Source organism: Aquarana catesbeiana, linkage group LG08, assembly GCF_042186555.1.
Source record: "Aquarana catesbeiana isolate 2022-GZ linkage group LG08, ASM4218655v1, whole genome shotgun sequence".
Classification (NCBI taxonomy): domain Eukaryota; kingdom Metazoa; phylum Chordata; class Amphibia; order Anura; family Ranidae; genus Aquarana; species Aquarana catesbeiana.
In genome coordinates this window covers 195320276-195345020 of record NC_133331.1, presented here as the reverse complement: position 1 = coordinate 195345020, position 24745 = coordinate 195320276, and the positions used below count along the sequence as shown (strand labels likewise).

General features: G+C 43.4%; 1 protein-coding gene across 2 annotated transcripts in view; it reads right to left on the bottom strand.

The window, feature by feature from the left end:
* VCL (vinculin) overlaps positions 1-24745 on the bottom strand; it is a 126801-nt gene that overhangs the window by 49090 nt on the left and 52966 nt on the right. For both annotated transcript variants that reach the window (XM_073596757.1, XM_073596758.1), the window contains exons 4-7: positions 20828-20936; positions 19468-19590; positions 19215-19375; positions 11884-11974 (exon numbers count right to left, since the gene is read on the bottom strand). In XM_073596757.1, the coding sequence (XP_073452858.1) occupies positions 11884-11974; positions 19215-19375; positions 19468-19590; positions 20828-20936 (484 nt within the window). The remainder of the gene's footprint in view (positions 1-11883; positions 11975-19214; positions 19376-19467; positions 19591-20827; positions 20937-24745) is intronic.

Sequence of the window (24745 nt, the reverse complement as noted above, 5' to 3'; positions counted from 1 at the left end):
TGACACTCCACTTCATGAAGTGATAGCAACCAAAGAAGCCACCTTCTGAGATAAAAGGACCAACAGAATCCCCCGATTGGTTCAAAAAGTGGCCTCTGCAAGGACAGTCAAGATCAATTAAAGTCCCAAAGACACAAGAATGGCCTGACAGGCGGACTGTCCAAGTTACATGCTGTATGAGGTATGAAACAAGGAGTGAGAAGCAATGGCCCCTGGAAAAAATGGATAGGGATGAACTCTGATGCTTAACAGTACTTAAGGGCTAACTCCTTTCCTCTACCGACTGGAGAAAGAACATGAAAATCTCCCACCCACATATTTCTGCGGGTGCCACTTCCTGGCTTAATCCCAGGCAAAAAAATATTTTCAAGTCTTGTATTTGAAGTTCCCTGAAGCTGGCTGCCAGGGGCTCAACAGTGCTGAGATACAGGACTCAAGACCATCAGTTCCCGCTGGCTAAAATGCCTGAAAACTGCCTCAGTGTAAAAGGGGTCTAAATGCAGTCCAGACCTTTCAATTAAAATTATTTGGCACATCTTGAAATAAAAAATACAAAAAAGACCACCCATGAGCGTTGAGCAATTAGAATCCTATATCAGACAAGAGTGGGGCAACATTCCTCTCCAAAAGGTCCAGAAACCAGTCTCCTCAGTTCCCAGACATTTGCAGAGTGTTAAATGAAAAGAAGAGGGGATGTGAAGGAATGTGATGTAGATAATAATAGTAATCTGAAAATGTCTATTTTCTTATGTGCATACATATTTTTCTCCTTACTCATTATATAAGTATACAGGTTTGCTCTGTTCCTATATTTTCTCAAGATGGCGGGTACCCCCTACATCCCACACATCAGAAGAACGCGGAACTGAAGATAAGACCAAAGACAGCCAAACCTCGTTATGAAAATTCTCCATCTTCTTTATCTTCTTAACCAATGAGATGTACCTATTAGACTAACATAGCAATGACGTATTTGTGTGTATAAAACATTAACACCGCCTTGAATAAATTAGAAGTGTAACAGTAATGCTGCTGAGCGTGTCTCAGAGTGTTTACTTTTATATGCATGCATATCAACACTTTTCAAATTAGAGACAGCAGCAGATAACCTTGGGCTCGATTGGAGCTCTTAATCACCACCATAACAGATGGTGCCGAAACCCGGGACCTCAGGCTACAGTCGAAGTTATACCGCGACAAGCATTTGGGCGTTAATTGATTGATGAGAGTGGGGTCTTTGCGCAGCCCTAACAGTACCGGTGAGTTTGATTTATATTCTTACCACTGTACGACTCTCTTATCTTTCGGTTGACGGCTGGATTCTGTCGGTATGCTGAGACTGTCCTAGAGGCAGGTATTTCCTCGCCTGAGGTTGTTTTAACGAACCTGCCAATGGGTTTCTGCTGACTGTATTTGTTCACTGTCTGCCATTCTTTGGGCTGCGAAACTCAGCAGTCTAAGGGTGCTACATGCGTGAATGTGTGGTCTCATCTCCAGATGAGCTGTCGGCCTCTGGAATGAGATTGTTTCCCTTGTGGCAAACGTTTATAGACGGGTGTACTCTGGGTTCGATGAACCTTTGAGGGATATCTCAGCTGCTGGATTTTGCAGTCTGAAAGTGTTACAGAAGTCTCACCCCAAGACGAGTTGTCGGCCTCTTGGTGTAGAGCGGGGAAAAAAAAAAAAAACGTCTATAAACGGGTTTATTTTTGCAGGGTGGTCTGCCCTTGTGGTTATCTTGGCCTGCTGAAATTTTGCAGTTCGAAGAGTGGCAGGTGTAATGTCCTGTCGTGAGTGTATTTGTGATTTACTGTTTGCTACGTTGCTCCCTATTACCCCTGATGTGTTTGTTCTTGTTCTGAGATTAACGGTATATTACAGGGTTATAGCAAACAGGAGTGCAGTAAGTGCCCCCACCGAAGGAATTTTTGATAAGAACGCTGAGAAAAATATTAACTCCTTGGTTGTATGTATTCCCCTCTCAAGCCGTTAGCCGAGAAACAGAAAGTGATATTGTAAAGAAGGAGAGAAGAAGATGTTGAAATAGTTAACAAAGTTGAAAGAAGTGGCGAAAGTTATGTTGCTGAAGAAACAGAGAGAAAAATCCTGTGTGATAAAGAAAATTGGATAAAGGAAGTTAAGAAAGATGGCGATTGTATTATGTATGTGTATCACAGAGCTGATGATATGTTGGAACTTGAAACAAAGGAGGGGAGGGACAGCACTGCCCTCCGTCTAACAACCACTCCTTTCTCACCACCCAAGTACAACCCACTGTGACAACTCAGCCCGGCGGCCATCTTAGTGCACCCATGCCTTCACTTTCTACCCAGTCCAGTGCACTTCCTGCCGGCGGCCATCTTGGTACACCCAGTAAGCTTAAACAGCCTGTACCCAGCCCTCCCTGTTTTAAACCAAGATGGTTCATACCACACACCTGTCTTCCCCAATACGGGAGCATCACATTCCCAGGCCGGATATGTTAATGATGAAGAAGCATCTGAGTGGGAAGCCCGACAGCAGGCAGCAAGGCCACCCACTGATTTAACCCCCAATCCGGCTCCAGACTCTCAGTTCCGAGAGGATCTCAAACACATGCTGGCAACCGTAAGGAACAGTGCTTCTTGCCAGACCCTGCCCCAACAACAGTCTCGGTTACCAGAAGGGGCACCAGTGATGTATGTCGCTTTTACTCTATCACAAGCAGCGGCCTTAGTGACAAGTCTGCCTGACCCAGAGAAGCAGCCAATTCCCTTCTACCACAGGATAGTGCAGATACAAGAAACTTACTCAGCTGCCTGGAGAGACTTGATCAGCCTATGCCAAATCAAAGCAGGATATGTCTTTTGGCCAGTCATGCAGATGGCCTTCAATGATGCCTGCCTGACAAGTGCCACTTCCTACACCTCAGGCGTGGAGTTCTGTGCACAACTCCACGACTGGGCAAAGGAGAAGTTGACGGATCACAAGACCACAATCCAAGATATTACCCAAGATAAAGGGGAGTCTGTGAAGAAGTATCATGCTAGACTCATAAAGGCACACACACACACATGTTATCAACTGCTTTTGTTTCAGGGCTCAGAGAGGATATCAGAAAAGGCCTGATGGTGGCCCGCCCTGAATACCGTTCAATGAAAATGTCTGATTTATTGTTGGTGGCCAGAGGTATAGAAAATCAAAAAGGTAAAAAACCAACGCCCCTCATGGTAACCCATGACGAAGATCCCACCTACACTCGTCCACCACCACTGCCCAATACCAGGGTAAGGATCACCTGTTACAACTGTGGGAAACGGGGTCACATAAGGAAAGAATGCAGAGCCCCAAAATATCCCAAACGAGACAGGGAACCCTATGCAGGGCAACGGGGACATGAACCACCACCACCACGCCCCAACTCTCACTAGGAAATGGGCAAACCCGTGTCACCCCTTATGGCAGTGTCCTCAAGTGGAACTGGGGGACCCTTAGCAAAAGTCACGTTACCCATACAAGGAAAACCTACCACCTTTCTTATTGACACGGGTGCAGCCAGAAGCGTGTTGAGGGCGGTGAACCTGCCTAATAATTCTTTCCTTTCCACTTCCTGATTTGCTTGCCAGATTTGTGGTGTCCTCTACATGTCCCTTGAATCTACTAGGAGCTGATGTGTTGTCCAGACTACAGGCCTCAATCAGGACACGCCTGAAGGGGGGGATGAAGTTACATACTCCCCTATCTTTAGAAGACTAATCTGCTTTGTGTTCTCTGCCTCTCCTGATGACACTTAATGAAGAAAAAAACTTCAAGTTCAATACTGCAGGAAGTACTTGACAGAATCCCTGCGTGCCTATGGTCCACAGGACCGGAAGACAACGGTCACTTAAAGGTGCCACCAGTTTCAGTCAAGCTAAAAGAGGGCGCATCATTGCCCCAGAAACCACACAATAACCCCAAGAAGAGAATCCTAAAAAGAGAACCAGGTACCTACTGTGGATGCCTTTGACTGCAAAATACCTCACAGAGGTGGACCTTACAAACGTTTTCTTCAGTGTCCACCCTCACCCCTCCTGCTGGTACCTTTTTGCATTCATCCACGGAAAGAAACGGCAACATACCTAAACAGTTGTGCCACAAGGGGCACAGAACTTTCCAAGCCAGTTTGCAAAAGCTATGGCTATCATCCTTGACACATGACAAGAGGAGCACCCGGAAGTGATTCTCTTCCAACATGTTGATGACCTTCTCCTTTGTGCAGCTGACTTACCCCCTGTTGAAGTCACCTCAGAAAGCCTGTTGTGCTATCTTGCCAACCAGGGGTGCAGAGCCTCAAAGCCCAAATTGCAGTGGTGCTCAACACCTGTCATTTTCCTTGGACTAATTTCCTAGTGCAGAGCATGGATTCCAGAAGCCTTCCTACTGATGCTCTGCAATCAGACCCCTTCCAGATGTCTCCGGAAGAAATATCTAAGTTTGAGGCCCTCAAGTGTGCCATCTCAGGCACTAGGGCTCCCAGACTACGACAAAACGCTCAAGCTCTTTGTATCCGAACGTCTGGGACATGCTGCAGGTGTACTCACCCAATCACACGGCATCAGCCTACGCCCTGTAGGATATTATTCCTGTCGACTGGATGTGGTAGTCAGAGGAGGCCTATTGTGTCTGCGAGCTGGATTTGCTACACAAGCCTTGCTTGACAAAACTTTGAACTTGGTCCTCGGACACTGCCTCGTTCTGCTTTCTCCCCATGACGTTGTTGCCATATTCAACCAGGATCCAACCGAAACACTTGTCCACTACCAGACACTTGAGACTCCTGTGTTCCCTCCTACTGGACAGCATTACTCTACACTGAACCCTACCACCCTTCTTCCACTTCTCGAGGGGGGAAAGGAGGAGGAGGAGTAGAGTCTTGACTTGTTACCCCATGACCACACAGGACACGCGGTCACCACTGAAAACACTGTTCTACAAGCTGAAGCCTTACCACTGGTGATGTCTACACAGGAGGCAGAGCTGTAAGCACTTACTACAGCATGTAAATGGGCAGAGGGAAAAAGAGCCAACATTCATATGGACTCAAGATATGCTTTCAACATTGCCCATGATTATGGTGTTATCTAGAACAGAGGATTCCTGATGGCTGCAGGAACACCTGTGAAAACTTGATTGATGCCTTGCTTCTCACAACCCAAGTGACTATTCTGAGTAAAGCACACAACAAAATGAACTCAAAGGAAGCTTAAGGCAATCATCGAGCCAATACAGCTGCCAAACAGACAGCTGGTGGTCCACGGGAAGTGGACAGCAGGGTGGTAGAAGACCACCCCGTGCTTACCTTACAGACTTTCCCAGTGGACAGAGTTTATCTAAAAGAACTACAGGAAACAACAAGTACGGATAAGAAGGAAAGCTGGAAACGGAGAGGAGCAACTCTCAGAAATGGACTATTCGAGTGCAACAAGAAGCCTTGTCTACCCAGGAGTATGTACCCAGCCGTGGTGCAATGGGCACATGGAGCTGCCCACTTGACAAAGACTTTTATGAACTCTCTTATCAACAAGTGTTGCACCAAGAGTTACTCCACTGACCGACAGCTTCTGCAGATCATGCATTATCTGCACCAAATGTAACCCAGGATGCACAGAAGAAGCACAGAAGAAGCACCTGGCAAAAGCCCTATACCCCATTCCAGAGGATGCAAATTGATCATTCTCAAGTGCCAAGAAGTGGCAGATTCGAATACGCCCTAGTGGAAGTGGTCATGACTGCCAGGACCACAGCTAAGAAACTACTGAGTGAGATAGTATGTAAATTTGGGGTCCCAGAGGTGATATTGAGAGATCAGGGACCAGCCCTAACAACAACCCTTACTAAAGAGATTTGGGCAGCACTGGGGGTTAAGTTGGCATTACACATCCCATACCACCCTCAAAGTAGCGGGAAGGTAGAAAGGATGAATGGGACACTAAAAACAGGATGTTAAAGATGGCCCAAGAGACTAACATGAGTTGGCCAGACAGTTAGCCCATTGCCCTGTTCAGTGTCAGACACACCCCCAGGGGAAACATGCCCTATACCCTTATGAAATTTTGTTTGGTTCAGCTCCCAGACTTGGTTGTTACTTTCCACAACAGTTACAGTTACAGTCTGATGTGTTGACTAATTATGTAACCACATTATCACGAGAATTAACCTGAATGCATGTCCAGGTGTTTTCTTCCATTCCAGATCCTGAATTAGATACAGGAACACACCAACTACTGTCTGGAGATCCTTGAGCCAAGTTATGATGGTCCATTCCAAGTTTTGGTGACCACAGCCACCTCAGTCAAGTTGGCCAGGAAGAACACCTGAATGCACGCTTATCACTGCAGGAGAGAGTGTTTTCGGGTGCTGCATATCCTTTTTCTGTTTGATCTAGGGGGGAGGGGCCCAGGAGGTGGCCATCACAAAAATGATAACATAATTACGTTTTGGTGTAACTCTTCAGGTACACATGTGACCACCTTTACCTTAGATTACGGTGACATAGTACCTTGTCCGTTTGACCCTTCATGGTGATGCCATTGGTACAGTGATATCCCTGACGGTAAGGACATATATGTATGCCACACAGACAGTTACTGGGGACAGAGTTGTGGTTTCTGTGGGGGCCAGTGGGTTGGAACCCAGGGCCAGACTGGGCGACCACAGAGTGCATTAGACAAAAAAGATGAAAATAGAAAGCCCCCATATCCTAACCAAAGATACCCCTGATACATGCACTGACCCAGCACACAGTCAGAGGAGGAAGCGAGCAGCTCTCTCCGGAAGCTTTTGATCCTCATGTATACATACATGTCATAGGGGTTACAAGGGGGGTCCCTTATGAGTTTAAAGCCAGGGATCAGGTAAAAGCTGGTTTTGAGTCTTTGATCCCCATAACAACTGTCAGCAAGAATGTAGATTGGATTAACTACATGTCATGGTTATGCAATAGAGTTTGTCGATCAGCATACCTGTCTCCATGTGTTTATCTCTAGAGACCAGCTGACCCTCACCAGACTGCTTTTGTAACCTCTCCTATAAGCATGGCCCCACCCCAGGCCCTATCAGGGAACCCTATTATTAACCTGTGCACTGCAAGCCAGCAGTGCTGATCAACCACTGTGTGTTAGCCTCTGTGTGTACTTGCTATGTTTCCTACATCTGATTTCTGTTACCGACTTTGACCTGTTCCCGGCCATCCCTGTTTGCCTGTGACCCTGATGTTCCAGCCAGCTCCCTCCTTCCTCTTCTCCTGTAGTCTACCGTGAGCGTGAGCTGTGAGACCCTGGGGGCCGCGACCTGGAGCCAGACTGCAGCGCAGTCCATCCTCACCACTAGAGGCTCTGGTGAACACCTGCTGGCTCTTAGACTACGCGCCCTGGGGAATCTATGCTCTAGCTCCCAGTGGGATCTGTGTCAGTGATCCAGTAGACCTGATTCCTGAACCTCCCAGGGTACAATCCGCAGCAGTCAGCCGTAGGGTCCACTATCTTGTGGTGCACTCCTGATCCCAACGGTGTACATCTGTCACCCAGCCTCTAGGTGACCTGACACTACACATATAACCAACAGAGATTTGTAAATTACTCTAAAGATGCCCTCCAGGGAATTGCTGACCAGTTATCCCCCACTTCCTACATGACATTCCAGGACCGGATGGCCTTAGACATGGTGCTAGCTGGGAAAGGAGGTGTTTTGTAAAATCATAGGAAAAAACGGGAACCTGTTGTACATACATTCCTGATAATACTGGGCCAAATGGTAAGGTTACTCTAGCTATAAAGAAATTAGAAGATCTGTCACTGGAGTTGAAGAAGAACTCAGGTATCACAGACCCATGGGATCAATACTTTAGCTGGATGAGTGGGTGGCAGAAGGTGCTCGTCCAGATACGGGTAACGGTATTAATAATCCTGGTTCTTTTAGCCCTGATTGTATGCTGTATTCTACCTTTTGTAAAAAGTTAATGAACAAAGCTGTAGACAATAGCACACCTACATTTCTCCACCAAGAAGAAGAGGACCTCCTTATGATGGAAGATGACAAACCCTTCACTCCTCTACAGTCACTCCCTGTCCATAATCTCACAGTCCTATAGGGTTTTAGGGATAGATAGCGCCTGACTGCACCTCTCCAGCTGTATCGAGGAGGGAAGTGAACAGTTGCTGCCCAATTCTATATACAGCCTAAAAGAGTTGCTGAGGAGAAGGGCCAGGCCAAAATGGGACCTTTAGTATTAGGGACAGAAAAGAGAAAATAGACATTTTAGGGGGGATTGTGAAGGAATGTGATGTAGATAATAATAGTAATTTGAAAATGTCTATTTTCTTATGTGCATACATATTTTTCTCCTTACTCATTATATAAGTATACAGGTTTGCTCTGTTCCTATATTTTCTCAAGATGGCGGGTACCCCCTACATCCCACACATCAGAAGAACGCGGAACTGAAGATAAGACCAAAGACAGCCAAACCTCGTTATGAAAATTCTCCATCTTCTTTATCTTCTTAACCAATGAGATGTACCTATTAGACTAACATAGCAATGACGTATTTGTGTGTATAAAACATTAACACCGCCTTGAATAAATTAGAAGTGTAACAGTAATGCTGCTGAGCGTGTCTCAGAGAGTGTTTACTTTTATATGCATGCATATCAACACTTTTCAAATTAGAGACAGCAGCAGATAACCTTGGGCTCGATTGGAGCTCTTAATCACCACCATAACAGGGATGCTACACCGTTGTAAGCATGGCCCTGTCCCAACTTTTTTTTGAGACAAGCTGCTGCCATCAGTTTCAGAATTACCTTATTTTTTGTTCTAAAAATGAAACATTTTCTCAGTTTCAATATTTCATGTTTTCCATTTTCTAGTGTGAAGAAATGGGTCGATAAGATTTGCAAATCATTGCATTCGGTTTTTATGAAGATTTTACACAGCGTCCTAACTTTTGTGGAATTGGGGTTGTATTTTCATCTGGTGATCTGACCAGCAAGTCTGATTTTCAAAAGAACATGCTATTCCTGAAGAATGTACAAGTTACAGAGATGAGACAGACCATTTCAACACTTGCAGGGGTGATTAAAATGAGAAGCCTTTATTAATGTAAAAACCTTTATCCCAAAAAGGGAAGAACTGTTTGCTGTAACTGCTTATGAAGTATTAGTTGGAGTTTGACTTCAATTTGTTAGTGTATTAAAATCTGCTAGTGCATATAATACTCCCCTCCCCCTAGACCAGTGATGGCGAACCTTGGCACCCCAGATGTTTTGGAACTACATTTCCCATGATGCTCATCTACACTGCAGAGTGCATGAGGATCATGGGAGATGTAGTTTCAAAACATCTGGGGTGCCAAGGTTCGCCATCACTGCCCTAGACTGACAATGCTGTTGTCCAAAAGGTTCCTCCTTCTGTGCTCCTTCATCCAGAGTGGAGGGAGGATGTACTCTAATACAGAAGGTGTGTTACTGGCTAGATCACCAGCTGAAAACAGAGGGGAAAAAAACCTAAGAGAAGAAAACAGATGCAGTCACCATAATGATTGGTAGGCCGTAAAATATTCAATTTTTGGTTTTGAGTTTATTACCGCCTTAAAATTTATTTGAGTACAGACCAGGTGAATTTCAGTCAGTCACTGAAAACTAAAAAATGGTCTGGCAATGAAGGAATATATATAGACTAGTACTCAAGTGGTTACAACTCCAGCCTCAAGGCAACAGTCCACGATACCCTTGATGTCAATCTCATCTTTATTATGCAGGCCTTTTACACACACTAATTACAAGCAAACAGATCACAGGTGAGGATGGTTACCTTTAATAGCCATTCAAATCCATTTGTGTCAACTTGTGTGCATGTTATCAGGCCAAAATCACCAGGGTATGTAAACTTTTGATCAGGGTCACTTGGGTAGTTTCTGGTGCCATTATGATTTAAAAAGAGTAAACACAGTTGATTGATATAAAATGGCTTCAGCCAAACACTAACCATGAGTGAAAGAAAAGTTTTTGTGTTATCATTCATAATCTCTGGAAAACGGCCAAGAAATCTAATTCTGCCAGGGTATGTAATTTTATGAGCACAACTGTATTCTGCTACATAATTTTAGTAAAAAAAAAAAATCTTAATAAGCATATATTGGTTTGTGCAAAAGTTATAGTGTCTACAAACTATGGACTATTTTTATTTACCGTATTTTTACTAGTAACGCCAGCGATCAGTGACTTCTAGCGGGACTGATATTGCAGAGGACATTCTGACACTTTTTGTGAATCAGTGACACTAAGACCCCTTTCACACTGGGGTGGTTTGCAGGTGCTATTGCGCTAATAATAGCGCCTGCAAATCGACCCGAAAGTGCCACTGCTTTGTATCCAGTGTGAAAGCCCCGAGGGCTATCACACTGGAGCGGTGCGCTGGCAGGAAGGGAAAAAAAGTCCTGCCAGCAGCATCTTTGGAGTGGGGAAGGAGCGGTGTATTCACCGCTCCTGCCCATTGAAATCAATGGGACAGCACGGCTATACCGCCGGCAAAGCGCCTCTTCAGAGGCGCTTTGCGGTGGTTTTTAACCCTTTCTTGGCCGCTAGCGGGGGGTAAAACCGCCTCGCTAGCGTCCGAATACCGATAGTAAAGCGCTGCTAACAATAGCGGCGCTTTACCGCCGATGCCACCCCCGCCCCAGTGTGAAAGGGGCCTAAGATCCCTTTCACACCAAGGCATTTTTGCAGCGTTTTAGCTCTAAAAATAACGCTATTAAAACGCTGATAAAACGCTCCCCATGCATCTCAATGGACCCTTTCACACTGAGGTGTTGCGTTGGTGGGGCGTTGAGAAAAGTCCTACAAACTGCATCTTTGGAGCAGCTTTTGGGCGTTGAAAAAAGCGCTTCAAAAACGCCCCTCTCCATTGAAAGGAATTAAAAACGCTGTAAAAACGCCTGAATAGCGCCTATAATCCACCCTGAGCTGTAGAAAAGTCACATGATCTCACAAAAAGGTAAACATGCAAGCAGAAAAGAGAGCATCTACAACAACAGGACTGAAATTGTGGGAAGGTCAGAATGATTAAACAGACCATCAAAGTGCCAAAAAAACAAAATTAAAGTGCCAAAAAAAAAAAAAAGAATTAATCCCAGAAAAATGAAGATTTGAAGTAAAATAAGACACTGTTCGTTACTTTACAAGACACTGCTTGTTTTACATGATCTCACAAAGGATAATCATGCAAGGAGAAAGATAGCATCAATAACAAATGCTTCAATAACGCTTGAAAAACGCTGTTAAAACACCTGCAGGGTTGCGTAAATTTTACCGCTAGCGCCCCTAAAACGCGGTAAAAACGCAGTAAAAGCGCTAAGGCGTTTTAGGGCGTTTTTGAAGTGCCTGTCACTGTAATATTGACACTGGCTGGGAAGGGGTTAAACATCAGGGGCAATGAAAGGGTTAACTGTGTGCCTAACCAGTTTTACACTATATTGTGTGAGGTGCTTTTACTAGGTGAACGATGCAATTTCCTGCGTTGCAGGGACACAAACTCCATACCTCCCCCCCGTTAGAACGGCGATCTGCCTTTATATAGGCAGATTGCAGTTCTGTGTCTCTCCCCGATGATCCCCAGGTGCTGGCGGACATAGAGTACCCGACACCTACAGATTAGCTTCCGCTGTATATAATGACAGCAGAAGAGAACCACCGGTGGCGCGCATTCACACCCCCCTACCTGGCAGTATTGGATCACGTATATATAAGTGATCTGGTGCCGCCCTGTAGCAGTTAAACTGCTATAGGGTGGACCCAAAGTGGTTAAAAGTTTAAAATGGCTGACAGGTTCTATTTAAGGGCATGTTACACATTTCATTTCACTTACCTGGGGGAGCATTTGGGTCTCTCAACCATCCTTTTGCCTGGTTCATTTTAGAGCCAATGTGTGCAAGTGCCCTCTTCATAGCCTCAGTGTCCTAGATGTATAATTAAGAGACCATTATTTTTTGTGAAATGCTTGACACAAAGAATAAGTTCCCAGTTCACATCAGAAGGAATTGTTCACCTTCATAAAAAAAGATTAGCATAACATTGGAACATATTAGTTTGTAGGATCGTCGTTCAATGTGTACCAACATTTCTCCATGTCAAATGCAAACGAAATACACTAAACTAAATTGCAGAGCTCCAACAGGGACCTATACACATCATCCAATGGAAATTTCAAGTATCAACTTAGGGCAAAATTCTTTTTAAGACTGATAAAGTACATTAGGACCACTGTAGCAAAAACGATAGCAATATGCATGTGGTTACCATTTATTTTGACAGCATTCAATTATAAATTCCTTTCATATATATTAATACTTCTCTCCAAATTTACATGAAATTCACCTTGTCCAGCAAAAGTGATGCTGACAGGGACAAACTTCAGGCGCTCCCACTTCATTCCATTGGTTTCATCTATTTTTTTATTAATTGATGTCAAAACTACTCAAGCATCCCTGGAAGTAGTATAACTTGTCCCAACCTCGCCACTGTCACTTTTTCTGGTCAGCAAGCAATGTGCAGAAAAATATAAAAGGCGTGTAAAAATGAATGTGTTGAATATTTCCATCAAGCAGCTACACTTTTCATGTTTTAGCAACCCATGTCAGATCTTGTTTAAAAGCAATGAAAGATTCAAAATTTGCCCTCTTGCCCTCCGATGAGGCAGCAAATTATTGGCTTCCTGTATTCCCCAAACAGGGTAAAAAAATATTTAAAAGTGACTCAAAAATTCTGGTTTAAAGTTTTAAAAATATAGAATATAAAAAAAAAAAAATTATATTCAAGTGTAGTTTCCAAATTCAAAAAGTACCTTCTATTCCTCTCAGCCCCCATGCCCCCCCCCCCCCCCCGCCTCTGTTCGGATCCAACTTACTGTTAGAGGGTGGCTACATTTGTTCTCCATGGTCCCACTGAATGTAGGATGTAGGAGAGTAGCCACCTCTTCCTGCTCCCTCCAGAGGTGGACTATGGGATTTGTAGTGTGTAGGAAGCAGTGGGCATGACTGCAACTAACAAACATCTGTCTGTGTGGTACAAGAATTGCAACAGGGGACAGGAGAGGTTCAGGACCTCATGGTGGACATTATAAGTAAGCAGAAAAACACATTAAGAAATTATAGATAATTTACAGGGCCATTAAGTAGTGGATAGATATGAATCGTTTTTTGGATAAGGATAGTGTTTAGCATCACTTTAAAGAATGTAAGCCCACATTTCATATTCCTGACATGTGCCTGCTGTATCATACTTGTATCACTGCTCTCCTCCAATGAGCAGACTTGTCCTGACACCCCCCCCAGCTCAGTCCTTCACTGCTGGTGTTTCTCCTCCCCCAGCTCAAAGGCCCCTTTCAGACTAGCAGAGTCCGCCAGTGGATTTGCCTGCTCAGCACGGGATCTCTCCGCTAATTCCCGTTGAGCAGGTGGATGCAGAGCGGACACAGACAAAGCCCTCTGTCCTACATAGGCTGTCAGATGCAAACAGATCGCCTGACCATTTCCATCTGTCATCCGATCCAACAGACGGATCCCCATCCATCTGTTTTTAGCGGATCGGATGTCAGCGGACACGTGTCCATTGACATCCGCCGCTACATAGAGAGCAATGGATGGGCCGATCGAGTCCACCTGAAAAACTGACAGGCGGACCCAAATCGGTTCGTCAATGTGAAAGGGGCCTTATGCAGATGAGAACAGAGGGAATGTGGTCACAAAAACGGGGGGGAAAAAAAAAAAAAGGATATTTAAATGTATTTTTTATAACCATACACAAAATGTTTTACCTTTCATTTCTATTTTAAACTGAACAGGTTGTTTTACAAAGTGATCATTTATGATCAATTTAACCCTAGGTTCACATTGATGCAGTGCAGGATTCGCAACAATTCCTGTGTGTATCCCACATCGCATCACAAATTGCACTCCATTCATGCGAACCTCCGCGGGTGTCAATGTTAACACCCCAAAAACAATTAGCAAAACACAGTGTGATTGGCTGAATTGGATCGCATGGGTGCAATCCAATTCCAGTGCAGCAAAAAAAAAAAAAAAAAAAAAAAAAAAAAAAAAAAAAGGTGCCTGCACCTTTTTTGTGTGTGTGCAGTGCAATTTTAGCCATACAAAATGAATAGACTCAAAATTGCACTGCAAAGAAATGCATGTAATTTGAAGAGAAATGCGGTGCATTTCCTATCCGAATCACATGCGGTTCCCCGGACCGCATCAGAGTGGACCCAGGCGAAGCTTTCTTAAAAATCTGCATAGCCCCCCACCAAACCAATGCTATTTTACTCAATTAACTTTTCACTACAAAACCCTACTCTCTGATCTGTTGATATCCTGGCCAAAAATGGAGAGCGCAGCAAACTTAGGGTTCCATATACACTGGCATTTGGATATGTGCCTCACATTAGCTATAAGTCAGTTTAGATCTAATGTATTGTTAATGCAAGTGCAATGTATATTACTGTGTGTGTTAAATGCACCTGAACAGAAAACACATCAGCTGGGTACATTTTGCACAAATAAATTCAGTAGTGTCCAGGACACCTGTTTTCATTATAACGATAAATCATAAAAGCACACCCCACTGGTACCCTTATGCCCTGTACACATGATTTGAAAATCGGACGACAAATCGTCTGACTTTTTTCGATTACTAGTCGCAAGTAGACATTGAGTAGGTTACTAAAGCCACAAAAATTCCCGTACGACAGAAAAAAAAAATTTTAATCGGAAGTGATGTCGTGTTATAGTGTATTTTCGGACAACAACTGTACTGACAAGACGAAAATCGTACGATCTGGTATCATATGAGGAAAATTTTTGTGCTTGTCCAATCAAATATCGGATGAACTGTCGTGATCGGCTCTTGAAAGCTCTGTACTAACGATCCGATTATTGTACGATCGCGTCAAAAGCGGTATTTTTCGTCTGATTTTTGGATCGTGTGTACGGGCCATTAGGTCCACGTCACACTAGCAATCATGCTGCTAGAAGCAACTTTCCAGTAACAAGAAAGCTAAAAGGGAGCATTAATTTGCTCCTAGTGTACCGCTCACTGAAATGTTGCAGAATCTCACTCAAGACAGGGCAATGCCTTGTTGGGCAAGTGTCCTCTCTGCTCTTTGAGCTATTCAGCCACTGGCAGGACGCTGTTAATGACAGGATCACTAATGTGACATGTCTCTTGGCTGTTAGTGTAATATTTATTCTATAGCACTGTAGATTAGGCTCTGTGGAGTAATGCTGCATTTGTAGTTTATCTATTTATCTTACCTCTTGCTACTATTGAACAGGTGTTTTGTGAGTTTATGGCTCATAGTAGGCATACCTTTAATCCATCAGTACACACATCGAACGGACAATATGTCATGACACTAGCACAATGCCAATAGAATGTTGCTCAGAGAGTATAGGACCCCCCCCCCGAGGAAGACAATGTCCTATTGTCCAGCCATTAAACAAAGTTTAATGCCACATCACAATGCAAAACATGCCCCTTTTATCCACTCCATACAAAAAGGCACACTCCACAAACATTTAACAAAATCTTAATGCTATACAAATCCAAAACGATGCCCTAATGGTAACATTCATATATATTTTATATATATTTCCTCTGGTATAATCATGCACAAGTTGGAAACATTATAAAAACTGTCAAACATCACAATATCAGGTTTGGTCCAGTATGGATTAACAGTTCAGTAGTATTTAGCAATCAAATGGCATGAGGTGCATTCCCAAATAAGTAAACCGGGTGTAAACTGCATGTGCGTCTGAGGGATGCCCGGGTCTCTGGACTACATTTCTACATCTTGACCTACAATCACTTGGACTTTTGTTTTATTCAAAACCTTAGCCATTTGGTTGTTTGTATGATTTGTGGCACATTTGTCTTCATAGATTTTCAATAGGTAATGCACTAAGCCAGTGATGGCGAACCTTGGCACTGCAGATGTTTTGGAACTACATTTCCCATGATGCTCCAGTACACTGCAGAGTGCATTAGCATTATGGGAAATTTAGTTCCAAAACATCTGGGGTGCCAAGGTTTGCCATCACTGCACTAGGCCTTAGCACCCTCTTGTTGAACCTCCATGTTAGCCTATGAGGCCATGAACATGTGTTTACAGATGTATCTGAAGAGGTGCGTTTACAGGCAGCAACTAAGATGTGTTCTGCGAGGAGTTTACGGACCTAATTTACACAAGTAAATATATTCCAATGGCCAGAATAAATCAATCATTTGGCCAGCAGAATGCATTTATGCTCAACACCATACAAGTTTACATACCCGACATTAGAGGCATTTTTTTTCTGCCAGGACAAACTGCATATTTTAAGAATAAATTCATATGCCCCTATGCATGAGGACTAAAAAGGTAAGCTAGTCACACTGCCAGCAAAGCTGACTTGTGAGCGCTTGGACAAAAACGAGTGTGTGATATGTGTCAATGCTATTGAAGTTCATCCGCTCGTAGAACCGCATTCACCCTCTCAACACTACAAGTTATTGGATTATTGCATAACTGCACTTTAAAGTTTGACACCATACATGTTCATCAAATTCAAAAACATAACCACTTCAAATCACATCAGGTAATGGCTATTCTAAGGCATACAAAATGATTAGAAAACAAAAGAAAGAAAAAAACAAAAAAAACACAAAACACACAGCACTCTAAAATTAAAGGACATGCTACTTTTGATCGCAGACATCTTACCTTCTACATCCCAGAACATACAAAACAGTTACATAAAAAGGAGATACGGTGAAAAACAGACCCTATTTTTACTGGATTTTTGAAACTTAAAAACAGACAAAAATGATGAGAAAGTAAAATGATAATATTTTTAACAAATTTACAGCATAGAACAAAACTGGTTTATGGTTCCGAAAAATCAAGCGGATTAAATGCAACCGTAAGAAAGGCTAAAATTCATATTGCATTTATAAGTAATAGTCACCGATCCAATTAAAAATAAAGTCCCAAAACTTGTAGTCAAATATCACAAAGGATTCCTAGGTCAAAGTTTCCTATCCTACTATATGTGGCAAACAGGAACAAAGCTGGTGTCACCCTAAGACTATGGCCCCTTTCACATGGGCTTTCTGATCAGGTCCGCCTGTCAGTTTTTCAGGCGGACCTGATTGGACACGCTATTCAGCCCTACGGGGCAGCGGAGGTCAGCAGTGAAATGTCCGCTGACACCCGCTGCTATCCAATCCGTGAAATCCAGATGAATGGACAAGCGGTCCATTTTCATCCAATCTCCCCGCAGAGGAGAGTGGGGCTCCGACTAGATCCTCCTATTCTCGGGTCCCTATTCGGCTCTCCTGGCCCATCCCTCCAGCTTGCTATGGGGGCACTGAGCCGTGTCACAGCTTCGTGTGTCTATTCAGACACAGAGCTCCGGCCCAGTCCCCTTTGGCTGACTGACTTTGATCAATAGCTGGAGCCAATGGCGCCACACTGCTATCTCAGCCAATGAAAAGGGGAGTCCCGGACAGTCGAGACACTCCTACAACATTGCTGGAGCTAGATGGAGCTCAGGTAAGTATTAGGGGTGCTGCTGCATACAGAAGGCTTTTTATCCTAATGCATAGAATGCAATAACCCTTTCATGCCTAAGCCTATTTTTGAAATGTGTTGCTTACAAGCTAAAATCCATATTTTTTGCTAAAAATTACTTTGCTAGAAACCCCAAACATTATATATATATTTTTAGCAGAGACCATAGAGAATAAAATGTTGATTGTTGCAAATTTTTTTTGTCACGCGGTATTTGCGCAGCAGTGTTTCAACGCAATTTTTGGGGAAAAAAAAGACACTTTCATAAATTTAACGAAAAAAAAAAAAAAAAAAACAAAAACAGTAAAGTTAGCCCAATTTGTTTTGTATAATGTGAAAGATGATGTTGCGTAGAGTAAATAGATACCCAACATGTCATGCTTTGAAATTGCGCACACTCGTGGAAGGGCGACAAACTACGGCACTTAAAAAATATCCATAGACAACGCTTTAAAAATTTCTACAGGTTACCAGTTTAGAGTTCCAGAGGAGGTCCTGTGCTAGAATTATTGCTCTCACTCTAACAATTGCGGCGATACCTCACATGTGTGGTTTGAATACGTTTACATATGCATGCGCACGGAAAAGAAAAAAAAAAATTCTGATCATTTTTATTGCTGTCACAAGAAATGCCAACATCCCTTGTGATAGTAATAGTAAGTGACAGGTACTATTTATGGAGGGATCGGGGGTCCACAGATTCCAAATCCCTCCTTTGCACTTAAATGTATTCAAAACGTCAAAAATCTGCATTTTTGAACATAGGAGTTTTTTTAAATCTGCACCATTGGCCGAGTAAATCGGAAGTAATGTCATGACATAGCTTCTGGGTTACTCGGTAGGAGACCCGCTCAAAGCCGATTACTGCTCCATTCAGGTCTTCAGCCAGCCGGGAGACGTGTCAGCTGGACACTTGGGCCTCCCGGTGGGACAGGAGAGCCGTGGAAGGGGGCGGGATGTCCCGTCCTGCTCCTTTGGATAACAGCCGAGTTGCTTTTAGCCACATCGGTTGTTATCACTAAAAATAACCCAACTGCTGGCTCTAAAAAACTGTATCAGGTGTTACAGAAAACTGGTGACAAAATTAGGTATAAAGTGAAACCTAACACTCCTGAACCACAACATCCCTCTCTACATTAAACCTTTTCTCAAAGCTTTATTAAAGCTCAACTCCTGAAAAAACAAAAATCCTCCCTTGTGGGGCAGCCCTGTACTGCAAGGGTTAAATGCTCATTTAGATCTGGGGCACCCAAAAAAGAACTTTTACTCACCCAGTCTCCTGTTTCCACATCTTCTCGCTGCTAGCCCAGTCCTTGCAACTGCTTCTCACTTATGCTCCAACCGTTCGCAGGTCCTCTCACATGAAGTACAATCCAAGGTCCATAGTCGAGGCATAAGCGAGAAGAAGAGAGCACCAGGTGAGCAGGTGTCAGGTAAGTTAAGGTTTTTTTTTATTTTTTACCCTAGACAAATGAGCATTTAGACCTTGCAGTGTGGGGGCAGCCCCAATCCAAGGGATCAGTACCAAGTACTGCATAACTATAAAACATTGTTGACATGAAAACGTAGCATTACAAACCACTTCTCACCTTGCTGGCCCAGGCATCTTCATCCCAAGAAGTCAGCTGCAGTACTCGGATTATTTCATTAATCTCAGCACTCATCTTATCCACTGTAAAGTTACGATTTTTTAGAGCTTCTTCTACACCTTGGCTACGGGAGCTCTTCGTTGTCACAAAGATCTTCATGGCTATGGGGAAAAAAAGCCTAAATGAAGTACAAAATTCTGGGCAAATTTCAGGTGTGAACTAAAACATCAGCATCCGCTGCTAACATACATACCTGAGATCAGCACTGGCAACAGATCTTTCACTGTGTTCATGGAATTAACAAGCATCACTCGATGTTCTTGATGGGTCAACTCTTGTTGACGGTCATCAATCATTTTTGCCATCTTGGTCATTCCTAAAGCAAGGAAAAAATAAAAGGGGACATGAACTCTATGTATTATTTCTAATCTGTACTACTGGTCTATTATAATTGTGATATCAACAAAGAAACAAAAATATATTCAAAAGCATAGAAAAAAGTTAGTGATTATTAAATAAAAGAAAGTTTATACTTCATAATTTTTATGAATAAAGATAACAGAATTGAATAAAAAAAAGGAGCAAGCCAAGCGCTGATTTAAAATGCAATTAGAATTTTGGATTGCTTGGGGAAGAGGTGGGGGCAAAGGAAAAGTTAAACTGACTCAGCCTCTATTCCTGTGAAAAAGCTGGGGATACCAATGAAACATCAGGACAGCAGTGTCTGGTTGTAAATAGGGCATGGCTTTGGTACATGAAGTGGAGGGAGGACAACACCTGACAGTATAGGCAGCAGTCAGGTGCACTGACATGGGGATAGATAACGTTGTTCCTAGAGTGGCTGTGTGTGAAGAAACCTATTGAGGGAGGGATGCAGGCTTTACCTGCCAGACCTGGGAATAGGATCAGCAGGGAAGAGTGGACTCCATTTACCCCTTTATTATCCCTACAAAACAAAGCTTTATAAACAGTGGGCAAGACATAAGGGAGGGTGGGGGGGACCCCATAATGTCTCCTGTTGCTAAATATAGAAGCACTCTGTACAGGAACCTTTTTTTTTTTTTTTTTTTTTTTATTTGTAATCTTCATAAGACAAGGAGATGCCATTTAGAGATGGACTTGGAGACCAAATAACATATATGAACAAGAGGGATTTGGTTCATCCAAATAAGGCAGATGGATTATAGGAGTGTTTAATATGTGGTTAATAATTGATGATTAAGGATTGGCTTTTAGCAGCAGCGGGAGCCAATGGGGGGTCTGGAGCGTGCCTGCTTGGGTGCTGTAGCTCCTGCCGGATGCTTGCTGTGAGGGCATCCGGCAGGAGCGCCGGCGTGGGACCCGAGAAGAGGAGAATCCGGGCTCTTTTGTGCAAACCCATTGCCTAGAGCAGGCAAGTATAACATTTTTTATTTTAAAACAAGACTTTACCAGACACGTTTCCAAACTAAAAAAAAAAATAATAATAATACTACTTCGGGCTTTAGATATCTTTTAACTGTTATCAGCTAGCATATGGCAAGTGCCACTCAAAACACATACAAATAAATTCTGCCTAGTTCAGTTGTTGTATACCAACAAACTATATCAAATCACAACTGGCGATTACAAACCTGGTCCCAAATTCTTGGTGTACGTCACAAGATCTTCCATGCTTTCAACCACCTCTGCGACAGCCAGGTACTCCAGAATACCTTTACACACTCGGATTATTTTCCTCACCTAGTTAAAGGCAGACATGTTATTAAATTATAGTGGAGACAATTTAGTAAACATTTCAGCCTGATAACAAGTTAAAAGAACAACTAGTCTTCTTGGAAAGAGCTAAACTTCTTGGAAACTATGAGATAAAACTCTGATGGTCTCTTTATGTAATTACATAGAGAGTAACCTTAAAGTGGGGTTCCACCCAAAAAAACAAAAATACCTGAAAAATTGTAAAAAAAAAAACCCCAAAAAAATTTGAATTTTTTTTTTTTTTTACTTACCTCTAAATGCCTGTTGCTAGGTGGTCCCTCGTAGTCTGCCTCTTCCTTTGCCTGGGCTGGTGACATCACTTCCCCCTCGGCACAGGAAGGGCTCGGCTCTGCTCCCTCCCTCCTGTCAATCATCTGGGACCCATTACAGGTCCCAGGTGATTGAGCGGCCAATCACGGCACGCGGCGCCGCTCGCGCATGTGCAGTGGGTGCCAGGCTGTGAAGCCACAGCCCGGCGCCCACAGTTGAAATGCCGGCGCCGACGAGCTTCGATCCCCCGCATCGCTGGACCCAGGGACAGGTAAGTGTCCAATTAAAAGTCAGCAGCTGCAGTATTTGTAGCTGCTGACTTTTAATTTTTTTTTTTTTATTTAATGGAGCCCCTGGGTGGAACTTCTCTTTAAGCCCTAGTCAACACTAAGGCCTCATGCACACAGGGTGTGTTTACAGCTGCTTTTAGCAGCGTCACCCCTTTTTTTTTGCAGCTTTAAAACGCCTCTCTGTGTTATTCTGTGTGTCCATGCACACATAGGCTTTTAGGAGCTGTAAATAGCATAGACGTATTAAAGCTGCAAAAAAAAAAAAAAAAAAAATCAGGGCTAGTGCGTTCTGAGGACCGGTGTTACAGCTTTAACAACGTCTGAACGCTGGTAAAAGTGGCTTAACTCGGGATACAGCCGCATTGAGCCTCGTCAAGCGTGTTTTTTTTTTTGACATGTCAAAATCAATGGTTCCCTATGAGAGACCATTAATTTGAATAGAAGTCACACCAGAGGTTGGATCATGATGATCCGACTTGCGGTGTGGCTTGTGCGCTGAGGATCTTGAAGGGGAACCCTCGCCAAAATGAAAAAAAAAAAAAAAAAAAAAAAAAAAAAAAAAGCACGGGGTCCCTTATCTGAGCACACAGACAGCAGGTCAGGAAAGGGCGGGCACTTGCTCGGATTCCGATAAGCCCCCCCGCCCACACCAACGGCCAGAGTTGTCGGGAAGGGGCCCTTGTCCCCATCAACATGGAGACAAGGTGCTTTGGGGTGGGAGACAAGGTGCTTTGGGGTGGGAGACAAGGTGCTTTGGAGGGCATGTGGCCTGGTATGGTCCAGGAGGGGTAGGGGCACTCGCCTTGGGTCTGGCACGGTCTTGGGGGGAATCCCACGCCAGTTTTTTTTTTCCCATTTTGGCGAGACCCCATTCAAGACCTTTAGCGCACAAGCCGCACTGCAAGTCGGATCATTATCAGTGGGGGAGATCACTGTACTGTCGTCGGATGGTTAGCAAAGCGCTTTTTTTTGTGCAACAAAAATGGTTAGTGTGCACCAGGCTTTATGTGATGCATTGCTAACGCACAGCATCCATGCAATCTGCTGCGGGTGTCGTTATCTTAACACCTCAAAACAGATTGCAAAACATAGTGCAACTGCCAGAATCAGGTGCGATTCAGGGGCGGGGGGGATGGTTCCTGCACCATTTTGGTGCTGATGAGATTTTAAGCATACAAAATGTATGGCTAATATCACACCGCACAGACATCACATGTGATGGGCACAGGAATGTGGTTGCGATTCTGGGGCAAATCACATGCAGTGTCTACATCGCAAGAGTGTGAACCCAGGCTGAACTACTAACATTATATGCTGCCCCGAAGGCCCCCCTTCACACTGATGCACTTTTGATGTGCTCCCATTGTCCGTCTTACAATGGAAGGTGCCTTTTAGGTGCGCTTTTGAAAAACTGCACCAAAGATGCAGCAAGCAAAACTTTTTAAACGCAAGCACACCAGTTTGAAAGGCTACATAGGGTTTAATGAGAATAGTTTGCATGCACTTTTGTCACCCCTGGAAAAGCACACCAGTGTGAAAGGGGCCTAAAGCTGGCCATACACTGTTAAAGCAGGATCAAAGCCAGAAGCAAACATTACACAGCAGCTTACCAATTCTTAGCGGCCATGGCTGTATTAGTTTCCGTTTCTAGGCTTTCTTCTATATTTATCTAGTAATCTAGTAATGTTTTTCAAAGCACAAACTCTGCAGCAGAATGCATCAGTTTACATGAATGAGACAAACCACTTTACACTGGTAGGGGTGATTAAAATGATCAGCTTTTATTTATTCATGCAAAACCTTTATCCCAAAAGGAAATAATCTGTTTGCTGTAGCCGATTATAAAGTGTAAGCTGGAGTTTGGCTCAGTTTGTTAGCGATTTTAAATCTGCTAAATACTTTTAGCACTCCACGTCCCCCCAGACTGACAGACAATGTGTGCATTCCAAGGTTGTCTCACACTAATACAGGCCAGGTCACCAGGTGAAAACAGAGGAAAAAAGCCAAAGAAAAGAAAAAAACAGACATAAACAAGGTGGATAGAGGAATCTGCCCCACAGTAGGGACCTGCCACACTGATCACAATTTGGTCTATCCGCACTGAACCGGCCAATTTTCAATTAATGTATGGCTAGCTTTAGATTAAGGCATTTAAATGGGACCGTTTATGAAAATCTGGAGTACTGGAACATGGAAGTTCTTCCTACCACAGACACTTACCTTTAATTTCCTTTATGTGCATGTCAGGAGTATCATTACTTGTAATGTTCAGTGTATGTGAACTGAATGTAGAATTTAGAATGTGGAAATTATGCATGTAGCTCTTAGGGTGTTAGGGCAGAGAAAAGAGTATATGAAAATTTATACTTTGTTCATGAAGCATGGATTTGAGAAATGTACTTGGGGTACGGCTTGGCAACAAGAATTTTACAATTAGAGGAGCTCTATATACAGACTGGATAGCAGGAACCCAGAAACTTGGCAATGTATGGAAAATATTTAGCCTAATTTTACACATTTAAAGAAACATGAAAGGGTCAGGTGTGAATTGTTTTTGCTAGAACACATCTCATTAAGCCCCGTTCACACCGGTGCACCTCATCATGCGATTTGACAGATCAAAGTCACATGACAAGTTGCACCCTATTTCTGGCTATGGAACCGTTCAAAATCAGCTAGAATCCGACTTGTACTGACTTTGAAAAGGTTCCTGCACCATTTTTGGAGATTTCATGTGCGCTTGCATTTACATATGTAATACAAAAATGTTGCACTCACTCCCAAACATGAAGTGCAGAAAAAAAAAAAAAGGTCTGTAAAAAATATCAGAGTTCACAAGTGAAATGAAATTGAAACAATGGAGTCCCAGAAAAATAAAAAATATGCAAAAGGTGTATATGGCAAAAAAAAAAAAAAAAAGTGACCACATCCATTCTTATGAAAGGAAATCCAAAAGGTAGTGTGAATTCCTCCACCACGTAACACTGTATAGGCTTAAAGTGATTGTTTTATTTATTTTTTAAAACAAGCTTTACAAACATGTTATACTTACCTCCTCTGTGCAGTTGGTTTTGCACAGAGCAGCCCAGATCCTCTTCTTCTCGGGACCCTCAATGCTGCTCCTGGCCCCTCCCTCCTATCGAGCGCCCCCACAGCAAGCAGCTTACTATGGGGACACCCGAGCCGAGTCACAGCTCCGCGTGTCCATTCAGACACGGAACTCCGAACCCTCAC